Source organism: Chamaea fasciata, unplaced genomic scaffold (assembly GCF_029207755.1).
Source record: "Chamaea fasciata isolate MVZ Bird 193981 ecotype frontalis unplaced genomic scaffold, bChaFas1.0.hap1 SCAF_13, whole genome shotgun sequence".
NCBI classification, from domain to species: Eukaryota; Metazoa; Chordata; class Aves; order Passeriformes; family Sylviidae; genus Chamaea; species Chamaea fasciata.
The window spans coordinates 1,200,509-1,219,929 of record NW_027094098.1 but is presented as its reverse complement, the minus strand read 5'-3'; the positions used below and the strand labels follow the sequence as shown (position 1 = coordinate 1,219,929).

At 43.5% G+C, this 19,421-nt stretch overlaps 1 protein-coding gene across 4 annotated transcripts in view; it reads right to left on the bottom strand.

Moving 5' to 3' along the window:
- Window positions 1-8,617: 8,617 nt before the first annotated feature.
- The window catches only part of MAPKAPK3 (MAPK activated protein kinase 3), a 50,884-nt gene continuing 40,080 nt past the window's right edge, over window positions 8,618-19,421 (bottom strand). For all 4 annotated transcript variants that reach the window (XM_066195822.1, XM_066195820.1, XM_066195821.1 and 1 more), the window contains 4 exons: window positions 19,151-19,275; window positions 17,226-17,311; window positions 14,519-14,599; window positions 8,618-13,156 (listed from right to left, as the gene is read on the bottom strand). In XM_066195822.1, coding sequence (XP_066051919.1) covers window positions 12,998-13,156; window positions 14,519-14,599; window positions 17,226-17,311; window positions 19,151-19,275 — 451 coding nt within the window. In that variant the 3' untranslated portion in view covers window positions 8,618-12,997. The remainder of the gene's footprint in view (window positions 13,157-14,518; window positions 14,600-17,225; window positions 17,312-19,150; window positions 19,276-19,421) is intronic.

Genomic DNA, 19,421 nt, shown 5'->3' with positions numbered 1-19,421 from the left:
TTAGGATGAAGGCAGGACTTGGATCAAATGAAAGGGAGAAATGATCTGAATCAGAACATCACTCTGGGCAGGCACGACAGATAACTAGCTCGGGTCTGTTATCACCTGAGATGATCCCATCTGCAAATCTGTAGGGCTGTGGTCTCAAGTTTCCCTCCTTCCTGCTTCTTTTTATTCATTTTAAGTTACTCCTCCAAATTTTCCCTTTCAGTCATCTGAGAAAGCCAACCCTTCTGGGTGTGCTCATCCCTTCCCAGCCCTCTGGCTTCCAGGGAACAACAAAACACTTCAGTGCTGCCCTGAGAAGGGAAAAAGTGCAGGCAGGACCCCAAAACCTCTAATCCAGCAACAGGCTCTGTGGGGGAACTGCAAAGAAAACACCGAGCCAGGGAGTGTTTCCCTTCCATCTCTGAGCAGGAAGTGATACCAGTTGCTTCTCTTTGCAGTGAATGAATTTCCAATTCTGATGGACTCTGGGCTGTCAGCCACATCCTGCTCCCTGGAGAAGGAGGTGACACTGCTCTGTTGCTCAGAGAAACAGGGGACCTGACCTTACCCTGCCTGCTCGAGAGTGAACCTCAACTGCTCCCTCTCACTGCAGTTTATGAACTGTGTCCTGCCTCCTGTGCTGACCTAAATACTGAAAAATGTTTGGTTTACAAACATATCAAGGGAAAATTGGTTTTGCCCTTGCCCTGCATTTCCCTTTCTCTTCCCAGTTTAGTATCTCTAACATATTTCCCTTACTCAAACTACGGAAACTTGTTTTCTGCATAATGTATTTTAGTCATTTGCTGGAATTCATAGGCTTGTGAGGGGACTCCATCTTCACTGTTTAGGTGGCCAGCATTGAATCAATTTATTTATATTAAATAAACAATAATAAAAAATTAAAATGCTCACGTTTTGATTAATGTTTGTAAGGCTGTTTTTCAAAAAACAAGAATTCAGCCTGTCAAGGAAAACGTTTCTTGTTACAGCTGATAATGCATAAAACAGAGACAGACCTCTTCTGACATTCATTTTCATTCTGCTGCCTTTTTGTTCCATCAGACTATTCCCTCTGCACACCTGCTCTCTATCTCCATTTGTCTGATTAATTATCCTCACTTCTTCTCTACAGGCTTTGACAAGTTCTCCTTCTTCCAGCTTCATCCCTGTTTTTCACCTTGTGTGGCTTAAATCTCCACCCTAAATATACTGGCTCCTCTCAAAATGAAACAACATAGAAACGACCAACAAAGAGTTTTAAATAAACAATGAACAGAAGAGCATCTTGGCTATAAACCGATTTTTTGAGAATTCATAAATTAAGCCTTTTTCAGAGTAGGAGCTGACTGATGGCTTTAGGGTTTTTAGGCTTTAGGTGTTCAGTACTCCCATGGAGAAAAAGCCAGAACCAAAGAGGTCTTTAGGACAGCATTTCACACATCATTTCCCATAGATGACAAGGATTCTGAATTGATAACTTCTAATATGAATGCTGAGCAGCATATTCTGTATTTGAAAGTATCTCATAGGTGCATCTCAGTTTATTTTGTCCAACATCAGAATTGCCTGGTAGTATCTGCTATAAATTAATTCTCCTCAGGATTCCGCAATTATTATTCCTCTCTTGTCCTGCTTTCTGTTTGTTGAACCTTGCCGAAAAAATTGTGCTGTTAAACTAAAAGATACCTGTGCTTCATTGCTTATGCAGCTTTTAATACGGAAAATTTTAGATTTTTATTAGTAAATAATTGAAAAGCAGATATATCACTGTTGGGGGTTAGATTTCTTCCTGTTTTACTTGTAGAATTTTTTCCCATAAGTTGCTAGGAAACTAACTGCTGGATACTTATGGGTTCTTAAGCAAAACCAAAGAAGTTAACGAAGAAGGAAAAAGAAGGAAAAAGAAGGAAAAAGAAAGAAAGAAAAAGAAAGAAAAAGTTGGAAGGGTGTTTAGCACCTGGCTACACTTTTTTTGTCTCTGGGAGTTTCTCTCCGAGAGCGAAGATATCGAGAGTTTTGGGGGCAAGTAAAAGGCAGGGTTGGGGGCAGCTGCTCTCTCACTCTTGGCATCGGAAGGAGCCGGGTCAGGCTGTTGCCGACTGCGGGGAGAATTCACTGTCACCACCGGAGTCCAGTGCTAGGGACCTGCCACCATCTGCTCGTGTGCCCCGTTATCCTGAGCTCGCCTTTTCCTGCCCTGCCGGGGCCTCCCGCAGCTCCGGCTGCCACCGGAGCTTCGGATACATCTCATCCCCAGCCCGGGATCTCTGCTCATCCCTGCCCTTCCAGCAAACACTGCAGAGCTCCTGATACATCTCATCCCCAGCCCGGGATCTCTGCTCATCTCTGCCCTTCCAGCAAACACTGCAGAGCTCCTGATACATCTCACCCCCAGCCCGGGATCTCTGCTCATCCCTGCCCTTCCAGCAAACACTGCAGAGCTCCTGATACATCTCATCCCCAGCCCGGGATCTCTGCTCATCCCTGTCCTTACAGCAAACACTGCAGAGCTCCTGATCCATCTCACCCCCAGCCCGGGATCTCTGCTCATCCCTGTCCTTACAGCAAACACTGCAGAGCTCCTGATCCATCTCATCCCCAGCCCGGGATCTCTGCTCATCCCTGCCATTCCAGCTTGGTGCTCCTCAGAGTCCTGCAGGGGCACCGGGATCAGATGCCCCGGGGTTTGGGGAAGCAAAGCCTCTCCTCCATCCCTTCCCGTCTCGGTTCCTGGTTCTGTTTTGTTGTTAATGCCATAGTTATTGTTGGTTGTTTGCCTTGTTATATGTACTAATAAAGAACTGTTATTCCTACCCCTCGTATCCTTGCCTGAGAGCCCCTTAATTTCAAAATTATAATAATGTGTGTGGGGGGGAAGTTTTACATTCGCCATTCCAAGGGAGGCTCCTGCCTTCCATAGCAGACATCTGTCTTTCAAACTAAGACAATCACCTTCACAAAGACGGGTGTTCCTTGGGAAGCTGTAGTGTTCTGAGTGTTCCCTGGGAAGCTGTAGTAGAGAGGACCAAGATGGGTGTTCCAAGTGCATCTGTGATACCTGGTTCTGTGTTTGGTTTCCTTCTCTGCCCAAAATCCACATCACCTTTCCAAGTCTTCCAGCTCCAAATTCTCCAAGAACAGTGAGTCCTTGAGTATCTTCGAAACCAAAGCAGTCTCACTATTTTCCTTCCACCATTTTGTGAGACTGGTACAGGTTTGAGCATCACCATGGGATGGCACTTTGGAAGCAGAGAGGGGGTGAGTGGCACCATAACGGTGAGAGCCAGACCAGCTCAATTGTCCTGTGGGACATCACACGCACTGTCCCTCCTCTTGGGCAGAGGAGAACATGGTATGAGAAAAGGCCAAGTTGCACAGAAACATTTACAAGAATTGCAGAGCCTCACATTCCACCAGCTTTTTCTTCCACACAGATCTAAGCCACCCTGCCCATTTTAGATGATCATTTCATTCTTTTGCCCTGGGGTTTTGGCTGCGATTCATTCTTTACATTTAACAAATGTAACAAAGAGAACCAGATCACATATGTAAGGTGAATTGTGGGTGTCCTGACAGAAGGATTTGGCCTTGTATGTCCCACCTCCAGATATTTCTATTCCCTTTTTTTCTCCCCTCCAACCATGCTATTACTGTCCATGAGTCATTTCATTAATCCAGAGAGAAGGCCAGAAAACAAGTGAATAAACACCCTGCTTCACAACCTTCTGCTGCACTGTTTACTTCTCTGCTAATGAATGAACAGCTGAAAAACAGAATTATCCTAACTGGGGACATTCAAAGGGACATTATCTCCTCTTTGTCAATGGCTGGTGCCTGGCTCAGGCAGTGACTGCACTGCAGGATCAGAGGATGATCTCTGCATGTTCCTTATAACTCTCACACAGTGAGTGCAATGACTGTAAATCACAGAGCAGTCACAGAACAGTCTGGGTTGGAAGGGACCTTAATCCCACAAACAGTGGAAAGGAACATACATGCAAGTCAAAAAGAAGAGCACAGGAATCTTTTACCTTTCCTAGTTAAAAAAAAAAAAAAAAAAAAAAAAAAAAAAAAAAAATAAATAAATAAATAAAATAAAAGGTGTGAGAATCTCAAACAGCTGCGATGCCAGACACAGGGGCCGGCCTGCAGCAGCACAAGGTCAGATCTCATGTGAACCAGGCTGGAACTCAGCCCATGCTCCACCTCCTGGGGTTGGCTCTGTGCACATGGCCAGGGTCTCCATTTATCATGGGTATGGCTGGCAGCCACCTGAAATGTCCCGCTCCCCTTCCAGAGCTGCCAGAGCCATCCTATCTGCAGTGACATGAATAAAGACAGAAGATCAAGGACTAAATGAGAAATAGATTAGAGTGGCCTCAGTTTTGCCCTCCCAATTACAGGAATTCAAGGTCTATCTGCCATCATGGATGCCTGGGTTTGACTGTCCCTTGCAGTCCTGCAGCTGCAGGTACAGATGAACTGATCAGTGCAGCCCATGCTCCATCCCAGCTCGTTTGGGATTCACAGAATCAATGAGCCTTCCTCAAAAGCACAGAGCTAAACCTTAGGACCATTATTTTAAACACTGGAAGGTGTTTAGTAAGTCTCTTTCAACTTTCAAGGATAAGAACGTTTCCTTCATAAAACAAGTGTTTGATGCCCAGAGATGGCACTCTAAGTAACATGCAGATTACCATGAATTATTTTCAAAATAAGGCATGAAGCTAAGTTTGTGCACTTTACATATTCTTTCCCCTTTGTTGCTGCATGTGCTCGAGATTTTGGAATTTAGTCTAACGTTTACATTTCTGCACTTTGATGAACAGTTGAACATACCCTGCTCTGATCCAGTTTCAAAGAGAATCCATTAATTTTTATATCAAGGAGGGTGATGTTCAACCCCTCAGCGAAAAACACAGTCCAACAGAACAACAGAAATTCAACATTTGGCCATTCCCTGATGACTTATTTTTCTGCTCCCATTGCATATCAGGACAGCAGCTTGTACATGACTCCTCATGTGAGTGGTGTATTTCCATTTTTGTGACAATTGGTCACATGTGGGGTTTTTTACCCAATTGTACACAAACAGAGGGATATACCTAACAGATATTTGTGGTCTCTGATATTGCCACAGCACTTTGAGTTGGGTCACCTGGACTTCTCAAGACTTACAAAGAGAGAGACAGAGAGCCTTCAAACCTATGTGAGACAGGATGCTGGCATCCTTGTGGCTGCCAGCATTTGAGATCAAGATGCACAATTTCATCACTCTCTCTGAAAGCTTGTGACACACAAACCAACACAAAGCTGGCATTCAGCACATCAAACAGCCTTTCCCTAATGTAAAACTATTTCAACGGAGCACGTTTTTCTTATAATCCAGTTGTTGCAGAAAAAAAACAGAAGAAACCCCAAATATGACATGGAAGTGGTCGTGATCTCCCAACAGCTTCCCACAACACTGAAGTTTCCTACGGAGCCAAAGTGCAGATATTGAGCAACATCTACAGACCCACAACTCCCCGTCCTGCCAGGCCTCACCTGCATGTGCTGAACAACACAAGCAATTCCAGCCAGGGCTCTTCCCCTCTGCTGCTCTCCTCCTCTTCCTTGGACAAAGCAATGCCCAGGGGCAGAGGGGAAAGAGAACACAGAGAAATGGAACCACACAACATTCACTGGCAGAAAGAACCTTACCTGCATGATGCTGTGGGAAAGGGCAAAAGGGAACTTGACAACAACATTTTTGGAGGCTTTGTACCTACTCCTGTGTACCTAAATATTTATTTGTGCTTCTGAACTGAAAGCATTCAAGTCACAAAACTTGAAATACTTCTGGTTTATACATTACCTTAGTATAAAACTTCAAAGATCAAAGCAACACAAAAATCACTCTTGACATGGACATCATCATCATCCAAACAGAAAATTAGCATGACTTTCTTTTTTTTTTTTTTAATCATTTAGGCAGGATGGTATTTCTGATTAATAGGAATTTGAATTAAATTTCTCCTTTCATGTATGCAGCAGTTAATTCTAATCAAGCAAGCTCAAGGTCTTCCGTTGCCTGGATAGTACTAATTAGATTCTTCCACATTATGACTTCGTCATATGCAACCATACATGGCATACAAATATCAACTTTCTTTTTAACAAGTATGGACTTTCCTTTCAAATTCTCACTGGAAATAATTTTCCGGTGGTGGGAACAATATCTGCTCCAAAGGAAAACACAAAATCTCAAGAATCCTACCAAAAAAAGTATCTGACTTAAAAGAAAATTACTTCGAAATTAATTTACTTAGTACAGAACATGACCACCACGAAGGTTTTGTACAGAAATAAAAGTAACACCTCATATGGGACTGTGGTTATGGGAATAAGGTTTGATGTGTGTGAGCGGCTGCAGATTCTATAAACCAAACAGTATTAATTAAGTAATGAGTGATGATTGCTGAGTTCCTGCTGGCCATGCGCGTCACTGTCCAACAGGAGCTGACGGAAGCTCCAAGGAACAGCAGCAGATGCCTTGTGACACAGGCAAGCACCTTCTGAGCTAATCACTGCTTACTAGATGGCTGTTCCAGGATCCTTAAGGAACAGCTTAAAAACTGCCTTTGTACAGGAATGACAAATCATTGGAGAAAACATCTGATACCTCTCCCGAGTGCCAGCCAAGGTTTGAGCTGGATGCAGAGAATCTATTATGAAACAAGGAGGCAGACCGAGCTGAGTCACTTTAAATCAGGAAATGCAATTCCTTCCTACTCCTCAGATTTAAAATATCCTACAGCATAAAACTTCTATAGGTTTTTTTTTTTTTTTATGTTTAGGGAAGAAACTGAAATACTGCAGTCAGGTCTCTCTAAAGGAAGTACTCATGACTTCCAAGCAGTATAAAATACATTCAACTATTGAAATCAAGGAGGAGGAGAAAATCAGAGGGTTTAAAAGGAAGATAACCAGACCACCTCATTTTACTCTTTTTTAGTTCGGTGCATTTCTTTGTAAGAACTTTTTTTTTTTTTTCCCCCCCCCAGAGGGTGATTTTTCCCATACTATTAGCCATTGCTTGGAACTTGCCACCTCACCATTTTAAAGACAATGAAGTTTTTTGCTTCCAGCCAGGTAATGGGATTCCTTGAACCTCTTCCAATCCTTTACACCACAAGGAGGTCAGAAATAAAAGAAGTGGTACAACTGCTACTGAGCCAAGAAAAGAGAAAAAAACCCCTGCATCATGGAATGGTAGCCTTGGGACAACTAATTAGAATTTTATTCAAGACAAAAATCAAACATGCAGTGGTAAAGTGCAAGATAGAAATGCAAAATTCCAAAAGCAAAAATGAAAGGTAACTTCACCTTCCAAGGTTTCTGCTAGCAGCTCACTCAGGCAACTTTAGGAGGGTAGAAGTTAATCTGCAAAGCTTGTTTATTCGGTTATTAGTTGCTCTAAAAAAAAAAAACCAACAACAAGAAAAAGCTCTATTTATTTGGTTTATTACCAGCATTTACTCAAAAGTTTCATTTATAAACATCAAGCTGATCCTTGCTTTAGACTAACTCAGAAAAAAACCCCTAGAGTCTGTACTGTAGATCTATCTTTAGGAAAACATAATTATTTCTGAATCCAAGAACTGCTCTGGGTTGGAGCAGCAGCTGATATCCTAACCAGAATTTCCTTGATCATTACTCAAGCAGTAGCATTTTTATTTTAAAAAAAACCCTTAGTCCTCCTCCCCCACCAGTATTTCTCTTCTAACACATTCCATGCTAATTTTAGTCTTTTGAGAAGTTTTTTTCCAGATCAACCCACTCTTTTTCACATTTGAATAATTTTCAGTTTTTAAAAGAGCTCAGTTTTAGCAGGTGCCTCAGTAGCTAAGCAATAAGAAGTCTCTTGGGAACATCTTCCATGTTTCCCAAATGGATTAGCCTGGAAGTTTGGGGAGAACACATTAGGCAAAATAACCATGCTGTTTAAGAGTTTCATTCCAGCTTTGTAATTCAGAGAAAGAAATGCAGTCCCCCAAAGAAGCATTTGTGCTCCCTGTTAACAAACGAAGAAAGAGCTGCTACACTGGCAGTACTGGGATGGACCTTGGAGGCAGGAAAATTCAACAGACACTTACCTAGAAGCCTAAAATGGAAGCAAACAATGCAGCTCCTCTTTTTTGGCATTACTGAGCTTCCCTGCAGCCCCACGATCAGGAATTCTCAATGGTTTGCAAGCATGGCCCCAGTGAGTGCCTTTCCCTGGCTCACAGTGGGGAAGGCCCCAGCACGGTATCAAAGCAGCAGAGATTTCAGCAGGGCCCACAGCCCCACATGGATAAAACATGATTGTTATCAGCAGCTCTGGGAGCTCAACTGAAGGTCAAGATACCCCTCCCCAGAAAAAAGAGAGCCTGGCCCTTTCTGTCATCTCCAGCTATTTGCAAGACACTCTTTCCTCTTTGGGCTCCTAGAAACTAAAACCACTGCAGTAGATTTCAGCAACTGCTTCTTTTTGTGGTCCCAAATAGCAGGAGGAAACCCTCTGACAGTGATGTCTCTGTGCCATAATGCAGTTAGAGCAGACCTGGGAGACTCTGGCATCTGGCAGATTCATGAGGCAGGAAATTTTAAAATAAATTTAATGCTAGGCATCATTTACAGATTTACCAGAATAGATGTTCATCTACAGTCACAGGGTTATCTTCCACATTTCCCTAGAGTGCAGCAACATCCTCCTTCTTCAGTGCTAAAAAAGACTAATAAAGAGTTGAATCTATCTTGCTATATCTGTACAGAGGTAGCACTTGCAGCAAAAAAGTAAGTTGGAGTAGAACACAACAGCAGACATTTCTTATCTCATTCTTCAACATGACATATTATCCCCCATTTCTGCTCTCTTTGCTCCATTAAATTCCTCTAACCACACAAAGTGAAAAGAAATAATCCTATTTTAAAGCTGGACTTAATTCTCAAAAAGAGTTTTCTTACCTGGTGCAAAGATTTCAGAGAAATATTTCTTCAGCAAACATTATTACCTAGGCTTGCTGTAACCTCAATTTTCCACAGGTGAGACACATTTAAGTATGAAGCTGAAGAGCTGCCTGTTAGCTTGCAAGAATTTTTAACAGGATTTTTTTCTTTGTTTTGAGATTTTGAGTATGTGTTCTCTGTCTCTCAATTTGCTTCATTGCCTTCATCCTTTTTAGGCTCTCTAAAAAAGAATTAATTATGTCCATTCCCAGCTACGCCAGCTCCACTACTGAGAACAGTTGGGTGAAGAAGGGAAATACTGGAACCTAGGAAAAAGAAGATTCTGACATTTCCACAATAAAACTCCCCAAAACACTTATTCCTAGAAAAATCTGAATTCTCCTGCATGTGAAGTCATTCCCTGCTTGCTTCCTTCTCTTTGTCCCTGAGGTTTGTTAGCTGAGCTGGCTTCATCCTTGGGCTAAGCAAGAGAACACATCAGAGCAGCTGAGCGCACATTAACACCTCCTCCCCACCTGGACCACAGGCCTGAAACAGTACAAGTGCTCATGATCCTCTGCAAGTAATTAAAACCTTTGGCTCTCTCCTCCTCACTAAATCTTCCCCTTCTCAAAAGCACCTTTGTCTAAACGTGGGCCAAATAAAGTGTGAATTGAAAAGAGGGCAGGGAAATTAGATCAAACTGAGTATGCAGCATTCTCATTATCCCTCATGTCAGACAAGTCAGAAGCACTTACGTAATTGGGCCTCCAGACTCAAGGCAGTGAAGTGTTAAGACAGAAAAGCAATCCCAGGACTGCATGCTGGGTTTTGACAAATAGAAAAACACAGAATTAGGCCAAGAGCTTATCATTAATGTGAGTTTTTAATTGTACCATGTCAAACCCAGGTTCACCATGTGGCACATGTGGACAAAGAGGTAAGAAAGCGTGTAGTGCAAAAGCTGGGAAAGAGAGGAAGGGAATTTCCTGCGTGCCTGGGCACACATTTGTGCATGGACAAGAGCAAGAGCACTGGTGAGAGCACATGAACCACGTGTGTGAGGAGCACAGAGCAGAGAAACACAAGGGGAGGCAGTGGCCCATGAGCAATCACTGTGAAAGGGGATGGGGGTGGGGAATTGTGCACAATCCTTTTTTTAGCTTCTGCTGTAAAAAATAAATAGACCTTTCAATCTGTGTTCTCCTTGAAGCCTTCTCTATTGACCATTCATTTCTTCTGTCCCTTCCTGGCTCTTTACCTCCTCTATATGGCTGATGAATATGCAAATGCATAATCAGTTCTGTAATAGCCTATCCTTTCTAAAAACAGGCTATAAATTTGGATCCTGAGCAGCAGGTTCCAAAAAGACTATTATAGGACAAGGCTGGGGGAAGAGGCAAGACCCAAACATCATCACCAGCTCACCAGAGCTCTTTATACAAAGTGTGTGAATGCAGGGAGGAGGAGAGTCCTCCTCAGAGCCTTGCTGGCAGCCAGAGGGTGCCAAGAGCAGAGACACACCCAGAGCAGGGCCTGAGATACTGCAGGGTTTGGGGACCTGATGGCCAATTCAGCTTTGGGGAACTGATAGCAGGTTGGTTTTGGGGAGCTGATGGCGTGTTCAGATTTGGGCAGCTGATGGCGTGTTCAGATTTGGGGAGGTGAAGGCAGATTCAGATTTGGGGAGCTAATGGCAGGCTGGTTTTGGGGAGCTCAGCATAGGAGGCAAGAACTTAGGCTGAGTTTAATGAGATGGGATTGTCCTGCCACACAGGGACAGAAAGCTGAAGGTGCTGTGCCAGGTGCCTCGGTTCCAGCTTCTGATCTGCAGTAAATACTGGAATCCCACAGGAAGGAATCAGGCCCAGGTGTGTTTCACAGGTCTTCTACAGAAAACCACCCAGGAACAGACACATCTTGGAGCTCCAGACTGAACTGACAAGCCAGGAGGTACCAGGTGGGAACTGAGAGGTCCTGCTCAAACTTGGGCCTAGGCAGAGGAAAGAAGCTGGTTTGCAACAGTTTCAGTGGCACTGTCCCTGAGGTGAACAGGACAGGACACCATACACTGCTTGCCCTGGGAACATCCATCACCTGATGGGCACAGAGATGGAATGGCAGCAATAATGTACATACCTCCCTCAAAAAATTTAGATAAAGGGACAGAAACTTGGACCTGGCTCTAAATCCAACTGTTGCACCCTGAACACATCACAACTCTTTCTTTGCAGGTAGTGAATAATATTTGCATAATTCATTGGATGGCAAAACAAAAACATATAGGACATGCTATAGGCACGGATACATGAAACATGAAATAATTAAAAACCACAATTTTACAGAGATTGATATTCAAAACCAAAACCTTGTGATCTTATAAAAATGTTCAAAGTTGGGCAGCCTTTTAATGTAGACATCATGGAACACTTTCCTTCTCTCCTTCCCTGTCACCTTCAACACAGATGTGTCTTGCAAAGCAACGCAAACCCTGCAACAACTCAATAAAAACAGGGATGACAGGAGGAAGGAAGGTTAAAAACTGATTTTAATAAATCATGTTACAAAACCCTAGGACCAGATCACAAAGGAGAATTGAGGTCTCACTCATCACTCTGAAGATGGGAACTGGGCTCCCCAGATGAGATCCAAAGCCTCGAGCTGAGTTTGCTGTGTGTCACTCTGATCTAACAATTCAGATCCACTCTGGAGCCCTGTTTTCCTTTCTGTCTTTTTACATTCTTCCAAGCCCATTAACATACCGGTACTCTGTGTGCCTACCACAAAGGTGTATTTGCCTGCATCACTGGAAGCACATCATTTTCATCCCAGAATGTGATAACACACAAATATTTGCTTTCACCTAAACTAAAAATAAAGCCAAACCCCAAAATACAGTGAGAGAAAATATTCTGATCGCAAAATAAAACATACCAGCAAACCAAGGCCAGGTTCCCATGACATAAGAAGCACTAAAATAGGAAAAAAAAACAATGGGTGGATGTGCTTAAAAGTAATCTTCCTTAAGTGGTGAAAATCTTTGGATCCTGAAACACCACCAAATCACCATAAATAAAGCAGCATCCTCCCCCTCCTGCCCCCAGGAAACAAATCAACCCCAACACCCCACAATTTGCTGTGATCAGCACATCTTAGGCACAGGATCTGGAGATAATTACCAGAAGAGTTCAGAGAACATGCATTTGCCACTTCTGCCTGAGCTTCAGAAGTCTCTCATCTAAAGCAATCCCTTGCATGTCCAGCTGCACGCCCTGGAGGTTGTGGATCCAAGGAGAACAGCAATATTCTCTGCAGGATACTTTCAACTACTTAAATCCTTCCTGAAACTCTTCACATAAAGTACAAGTTAAATTGAAAACATTACAGGAGAGGAGTCTGACAGTGGCAAAGACACAACATAGTGGCTACAGCTCAGAAAATTCATGTTATCAAATGGGAATCCATGACAAACTCAGATCTTCCTATGAGACTACACAAAATGGAAATGGAAATGTATGGATGCTTTTTCCTGTAACAAGAATAACTGTTTACAGTTTAGGTGATACTCTGTAACTGGAGGAGGTAAGTTTGGAAATAGAGACTATTACCAATTCTACTAAACTACTAGAACACTCTTAGCAGAACACTTGGCACTTTTCTATTCCCCAGATTAAAACAGCAGCAGAAGTTACTGTTGTAGATGGCTGTTAAAGCCTCAGTGCATTAGGATGCTGAGGCTGCCTCTTGTTCTCTCCTCTTGTCCCACACAGTTAAAGCCAAACCAAAAAGCTGTAACATTTCTGGCATTACTGTACCTTCCCTTGCAATATGCAACAGAATCATGTCAGATCCATTAGTCTTCAAAAGCAAAGCCCTGATTCAAGTTATCAAAACGTTATCACACTGTTCCCTCTTTGCAGGACCGCGTCTTCACGATCTCATTGCCTTCGTGGTGTGGACTGAGGCGATCACATGATTTTGAATCGCTCCGTTTAACTTTTACTCTTCACCCACAGGCCCTCGGCTTCTGCCCTCACTGGTTGTTGCAGCCAGGGGCCGCCGAGGAGGCGCCCGCCTGCTTCTGCTTCTTGCGGCGCTTGTTCAGGAGGCGGTTGTTGGACGTTTTCAAGTCTTTGATTTTCACCTGATCATAATCCACCCTCATGGTAGCCAGAGCACTGGTCATCTCCTCCTGAAAGCAAGCAAGCAACGCGGTGAAGGCCCTGGGGCAGCGAGTGCGGGGCACCCCACCGTGCAGCCCGGAGAGCAGGGACACCAGGAGCCTCCGTCAGCCCGCAGGCTGCGAGAGCCGAGCACCGCCCCGGGAACAAAGGCTGCCTGCCCCCGGGGCTCAGTCAGCAGGAGCTGCTCGCACCGCATCTCACACGGGAGCACGCAGCACCACGCTCTGCTGGCCTCAACTCCACCGTGTCCCTGTGCCCAGCGCTCCTCCCGGGCGGCCCCTGTGCCCCCACACAAAGATCTTTAGAGGTATGCGCGACAGATTCACACATCTCCTTGGCTGGAATTAATGCTTAAGTACAGGAATATTTTAAATTTTTTTAATAAGGTTGTAAAGAAAAATCTGTTTAAGTAAACAAATGCCTAAACATTGGGAAAGGAAAAACAATTCAATATCACGGGTATGTTGGTAGCTCGAGGGAATACCTCTGGGACCTATACAAAAGCACAAGCATAAGAAATTCTCAGGAAAATGGAAAATAAGGCAGCTAAGTGAAAATATCTGCTTGATCTCTGACTCAGAAGGTAAATGTTGCCTAAGCCCTAGAAAATTTTACCATTACATAGCTCAACAGCTGAGAGTACACATCAGTGATTTAAATAAAATCAGTAATCAATTAAAATACACTACAGGAATGCTGCAATTGTCAAAATTCTAGGGATTTGAAGTGCGGAAAATTCAGAATTGTAAAAGCATGCCAACCTGTTAAAGGCCAGCAGGAAGGAGTTAAGACTTTCAGTGTGCCCTACAGTTTCCCTTTGCAGGAAGCATTCAGCAGTCAGTAGGTGAGGCACCTGCTTAGATTAAGACAATTTTCTTTTTTCTCTCATCTTCCCCCCACCAAACATCACAAGAAGACAAGACTGAGGTTATTCAGTGTTGTTCCACAATTCATAAGCACTGCAGAAAGCCAGAATGCAGCTCAGCCGTCTCACCTGTCCCCCTACATTTTCATCATGGCCTTCACTGTAATGAAGTTCAAACTGCCCCAGCACTGTCCTTCTCCTCCCTGAGTACATGCAGTGGCTCAGCAGGAGCATCATTAATGCCTTTGATCATAAACACCATCTTTGTTGATATCTGGGGCAGCTGTAAGGCTGCCAGATGAAGCTCAAACAGCATTCCCTCTTTTTTAAAACAGCCATCATATACACTACTGTTCTAACCAAGACTGTTTATGCCTCCCTTGTTTGACATGACTGTATTCAAAACAGCCACACTATCCAAGGAAATGCACATCCCCAGAGAAGGCAGCACATTTCCTCTCCTATCACACTTGATTTAAAGAAGTCTGAATTTGGGTTGACTCACTTTAACTTCATCCCAATGGTCTTTATCCTCTTGCAGGACCCGTGCAGTGTGAAGAGGAGTTGGTGGCACTGACATTGATCTCTGAGAACAAAGAAAAATACCAAAAGAAGTTCTGAAAAACATTTGGGAAATGATTTTTTGCTCTTCTCTGGCATAAAACTCGCTCTAACGTCCTCCAGTGGCCCTCATTCTTCCTGCTTCCAATCACTCCACAAATGAACTCATGTGTGTAGGAGAAAAGGATTACATTCCCCATACAACATTTAAAGAACAAAAAGGAGAAATCAGTGCTGAGCTTCTTTCACTCTACTCCCTTCCAGTCCAAACAATTTATCCAACCAGTGTTGGATCAATTTTTATGTATGTTTTAGATTTTAACTGTCATTTCACTATTCATTAGTCAGTGCCTTAAAGTGCTTAATTTGACCTTTATCTCCTAGGATTTGTTGTAGGAGACATTTCCTTGCACGTATGCATTAACTGAGATTACCACTTCATCAGACTAAGTGTGCCCCAAAGAGGAAATGACACAATTCTTCCAAGCAAGGCACAGCTCAGAAGACGGAGCATCCACATGAAACTGAGATCTCTGCTCACCTGCCATGAAAGATCAGGAGATACTTTACATTAGAATAAGGGACAATTGCTAAAGCATGAAGCACAGTTCCCTGACTAAACTCAGCAAGAATCATGGCAATTCTTGCCAGTCCATAACTCAAACTATAATTTCATTTGGATACTCTATTTTCCTTATGCTTTCTACCCAAACTTGCTGTTTGCTGCTGTGGCATCCTACAGCTGCATGTCAGTGAAGTCTAGGAGATCCCTGTATATCCCTGTAAAACAAACCCTACACTAGAACAAGTGCTCAGAGCAGCAGTGCAGCAGTCACAGAAGTGAAGCAGAAATCCTGACTCCTGCATCCTCTGGACAAGAACCCCAGCTGGCCAGGGTACAGTTTTATCAAACACAGCTGGGACAAGAGAAATGGAAAACGAGCAGACTGCTTTCAGTGGTGTCTCTGTCCCTGTGAAAAGTGCTCTCCTTTCTGCTGTGAGCTGCTGCTTGTTAAAAAAAATCTTATACAGAAGGAACTAAGTGAGTCTGTACTCCACCTAAACTGACAATTTTTGCCTAGTTCACAATAAAATACTTCTGCCATCCATCTCCTTAAAAAAAAAACGAGGGGAAAGGAAAAAAAAAAAAAGGAGACACAAGCAGCCTCCTCTGCTCCTTGTGCAACTCCCCAGACACGTTTCCACCTTGGGATTTAGGAAAAGGGAAAACACAGACATTCACTGTATTGGTCTTCCCCTCTCCCTCCCTCTGCTCCCTGTGAGCAATAGGTTCAGCAGAGAAAAAAGCCAACCTGCAGCTTTCTTCCAGGAAGGGTATTGGAGCAGGGCTCCAATTGGAGCAGGTGCAGCAGAGTCTGCAGACCTTGTCTCTAATCTCCTCATTAATTGGCTCTGTGCATATTCCAAGTAACAAATGTTGCTGTAGGTGGTAGCTTCCTCAGCTTTTAGGCGCTCACTCCATGAAATTCATCACCTGCTGACTTCAGAAACACCTTCTTGGGGCTTCAGACACTCAAAGCTGGAGGTATTTATTCTAAGCAGTGATTACACTTTTATTTGGTTAAAAAAGACTCAGAAACATTGTCTGGGGTTTGTTTTACGGAGTCTTTACAAAGTCAGTTTCTCAGCTCTGAATGACAACACTTTTCTGCTTCAACAGGATGTCCTACAGCTGCATTTCATTTGACTCCAAGGGCTTTCAGATCCTGAAGCAGGCATTGTAGGAATGGGGACTATCAGCCCCACTTCTGCTGCTGCCCCATCTTTTGAGGATCGGCACAGACACAGCAGCACTATGGGAACAAAGGGCATTCTATAGCAGAAGTGATTCTGTTCCTGCCTGATGATTTTTTGGGCAGCGAGAAGAAGACTGGTATTTTTTTAGACACAAATGTGAGAAGTATAACGTACTATTTTGAGGGACACCTACAGAGCAGAGATGGTATGAAACTGAGTCTTGTAACTTCTGGGATTTGTGTCTCTTCTTTGGAAGAGTCCATATTGTCTTAATAATGTATTTTTTTTCTTTTTTCCTCAAAATATTTCTTTTAAGGACAAGTAAATTCAACCAAGTCACAGAATGAAACCTGAACTAGGACCATGAATAGCTCTGTGTACCACCCTACCTGCCAATCTCTCACAGGGCAATGAGAGACCCTTTGCTCCTCCCCCATGCATTTCCAAACTCTGCCAAGGATGAGAATTCCCACTGAGTGCAGGAGCATGTTCACCCTAACACAGCTATGTACAATGGTGCCTCAGACCACTAATAATAGCTCTTTAAATCCTGCTCCGATGAAGTAAGCACATAGAGTTTATTTTTATATTTTTAAAGAGAGTAACACATGCATATGCTGCAGAGTCAACAGACTGCCTGCTCACATAATATAGAGACATCTTCAGCTGCCGCTTCCAAGGACACAACTGTGGGTGTCTCCCCTTGTGTGTCCTCTGCTAACACCAAGAAGAATTATGGTTTTATGGGCAGGTGACCCTCTGTGGAGGGCACAGGAGGTTAATTAAGGGACCAACAGTAATAACAGCCCTTCTCCTGCTGTGCTGTGTGCAGCTACACCTAAGTTCCGCATGTAAGAATCAATTCATGGTGTAAAAAGAGATATAAGACTCACATTAATCCAAGGGTGATTCATAAACTGAGAGACTGTCATCCTCTCTGTTGGGTCAGTCTTCAGTAAATGGCGAATGAGTTGTTTGGCTGAAAAACAGAACCAACAGGGCATGGTGTAGTCTAGGGCTGCATACCCAAAGAACCTTGGGAAACGAGGACCTGCTGCATGAAGAAACACAATTCTGCAGAACTGAAAACTCCTCCCAGTTGCTGCGACTATGTTAAGAAGCCACGTACAGTGGGGCAGGTTATTGTGTTTGAAGGGGAAAAACAGAAAAACATCCAAAACAAGAGGCAAGAAGGAAAGAGAAGGACTGGGGATTCTAACTATGCTCTCTACATCACCAAACCAACTGCTTTGAGAGGAACAACTGGAGGAAAAGAGAAGCACAGGAACAGAAAGCTGCTAAGCTGCCTGCCTCAAAGATGGCAACAAGCTGGGCATTATGGGCTGACTGAATACATAAGCTGATGTTTTGAGAAATGGTGGAAGACAACAACTAGCACAGGCTGTGGAAAAAAGTGACAACAAACTCTGACAACTGAGAGGCCACTAAAAAGACAAAGAGGTCAAATAAATGGATTGCACAAATAGGCTTTGCAGGAGCTTTCTGTGAACATGGAATCTGCCAAAGCAAGAGCACTAGTAACTGAGATGTGAGATGCTGAGAGTCTAGACAAGAGTTTCATTAATGTGGGTGGACAGACTAGAAACACTACACCCAATGGAAGTTCTTCAGAAGGACTTGCACAAAACTTCCTTAGGGAACCTGTAAAAACTTCTATATAAGAGTGCTCTTTTAGGAACATCATATGCAAGATGACTAAATGCTTGTAAGAAGCTGCCAGAGGTACAAGTTTAGTTTGTTGAGAGAGGCTGCACAGGACAAGGACAAAGCAGGGAAAAAAGCAGCAACCTGCTGAAGGTGCCTCATTAGCCTAAAGCACACCCACTGATGAGATGATCTTAACAGGATCGAAGGCAGAGGGTCCCTATCTCCATCCACGCAAACATACAGAAACCCCACACACAGTCCAAGTGCAAGTTCCCTCACTGAGCTCCTCTAGTCTGTTTTGAACTGCTGGAATATGAACAAGACACAAAGCAGAGAAAATATTTAGCCAGAAACCCATGACTAAAACATCTCCCCCAGCAACGTTCAGCCGGCTGTGCTGCACACACAGCCATGAGATCCAGTGAGGGGTGAAGATGCCACAGAGCACAGCAGGGCCCAAGGATCATTTTTTGCTGCTAAACAGCAGACAAAACCAGGATCACAGCAATATAAAGGGCTTGTAAGAAAAACAGATAAGCCCAGACATTGGTGACCCTTCTCTTTAATATGACAGCCAGGTGAGACTTCAGCTATGAGACGGTCAGGATAAGAGGGAATCAGAAATACCCACTCTCAGGACACTGATTTGAGCTCAGCAGCTTTTGATTAATGACTTATGCAAAATAAATTGCTGACCTTGATTTAACTGGTAGCTGGCAAATTCCCACATCCCAAAAAGCCAGCATGAAAACTTGCTAGCTGGCTGGATCACCAAGGAGGGCAAAGACTGAATAAAATCTTAAGACAGTTTGCCTTTCTTCCAGTTCAGCTTGCATTGGAGCTGTCCTGGCTGTCTCCCTTTCTCAGGATTAGAGACTTCTGTTTCCAGAGGGTTTAATATCAGCATTCACTAGCACTAGCTGGATTTTAAAAGAAGTTTTCAGTAGTCATTTACTTGTGTAGCACTGAGGTTGCTGGCTGGTATCTGAGTTCCCAGTCATTCTCTGCAGCACTTTATAAAAAAATTGATTTAAATTGCAGAAGAAAGGGAAACAAAAGCTCACAGATTTTTAGAAATAGTTTCTTTGTACGCACTGCAGCACTGCACACCACCATGCTCACACTCATCAACACCAGGGAGGATTTTTACCTTCCTCTGACACTTCAGCCCACTCTGGATTGGGAAATCCATATTGGCCCATTCGAATTCTTCTCTTCATCCCTGGAGAAATGGCTTGACCGGTGTTTGAGTAGAATGGAGGGAACCCACACAGGCTGGAAGAGTGGACAAAAGAATTTTGTAACTAGGGAAGTCCTCCCACCTCTTAAAAAGTTTTATTCAAGCCTATGTTCTACTGCAGGCTGCACAATCCCAGTGAACAACCACCGGTGAGTGCAGATTTAACAAGTTGGGTTCTCTT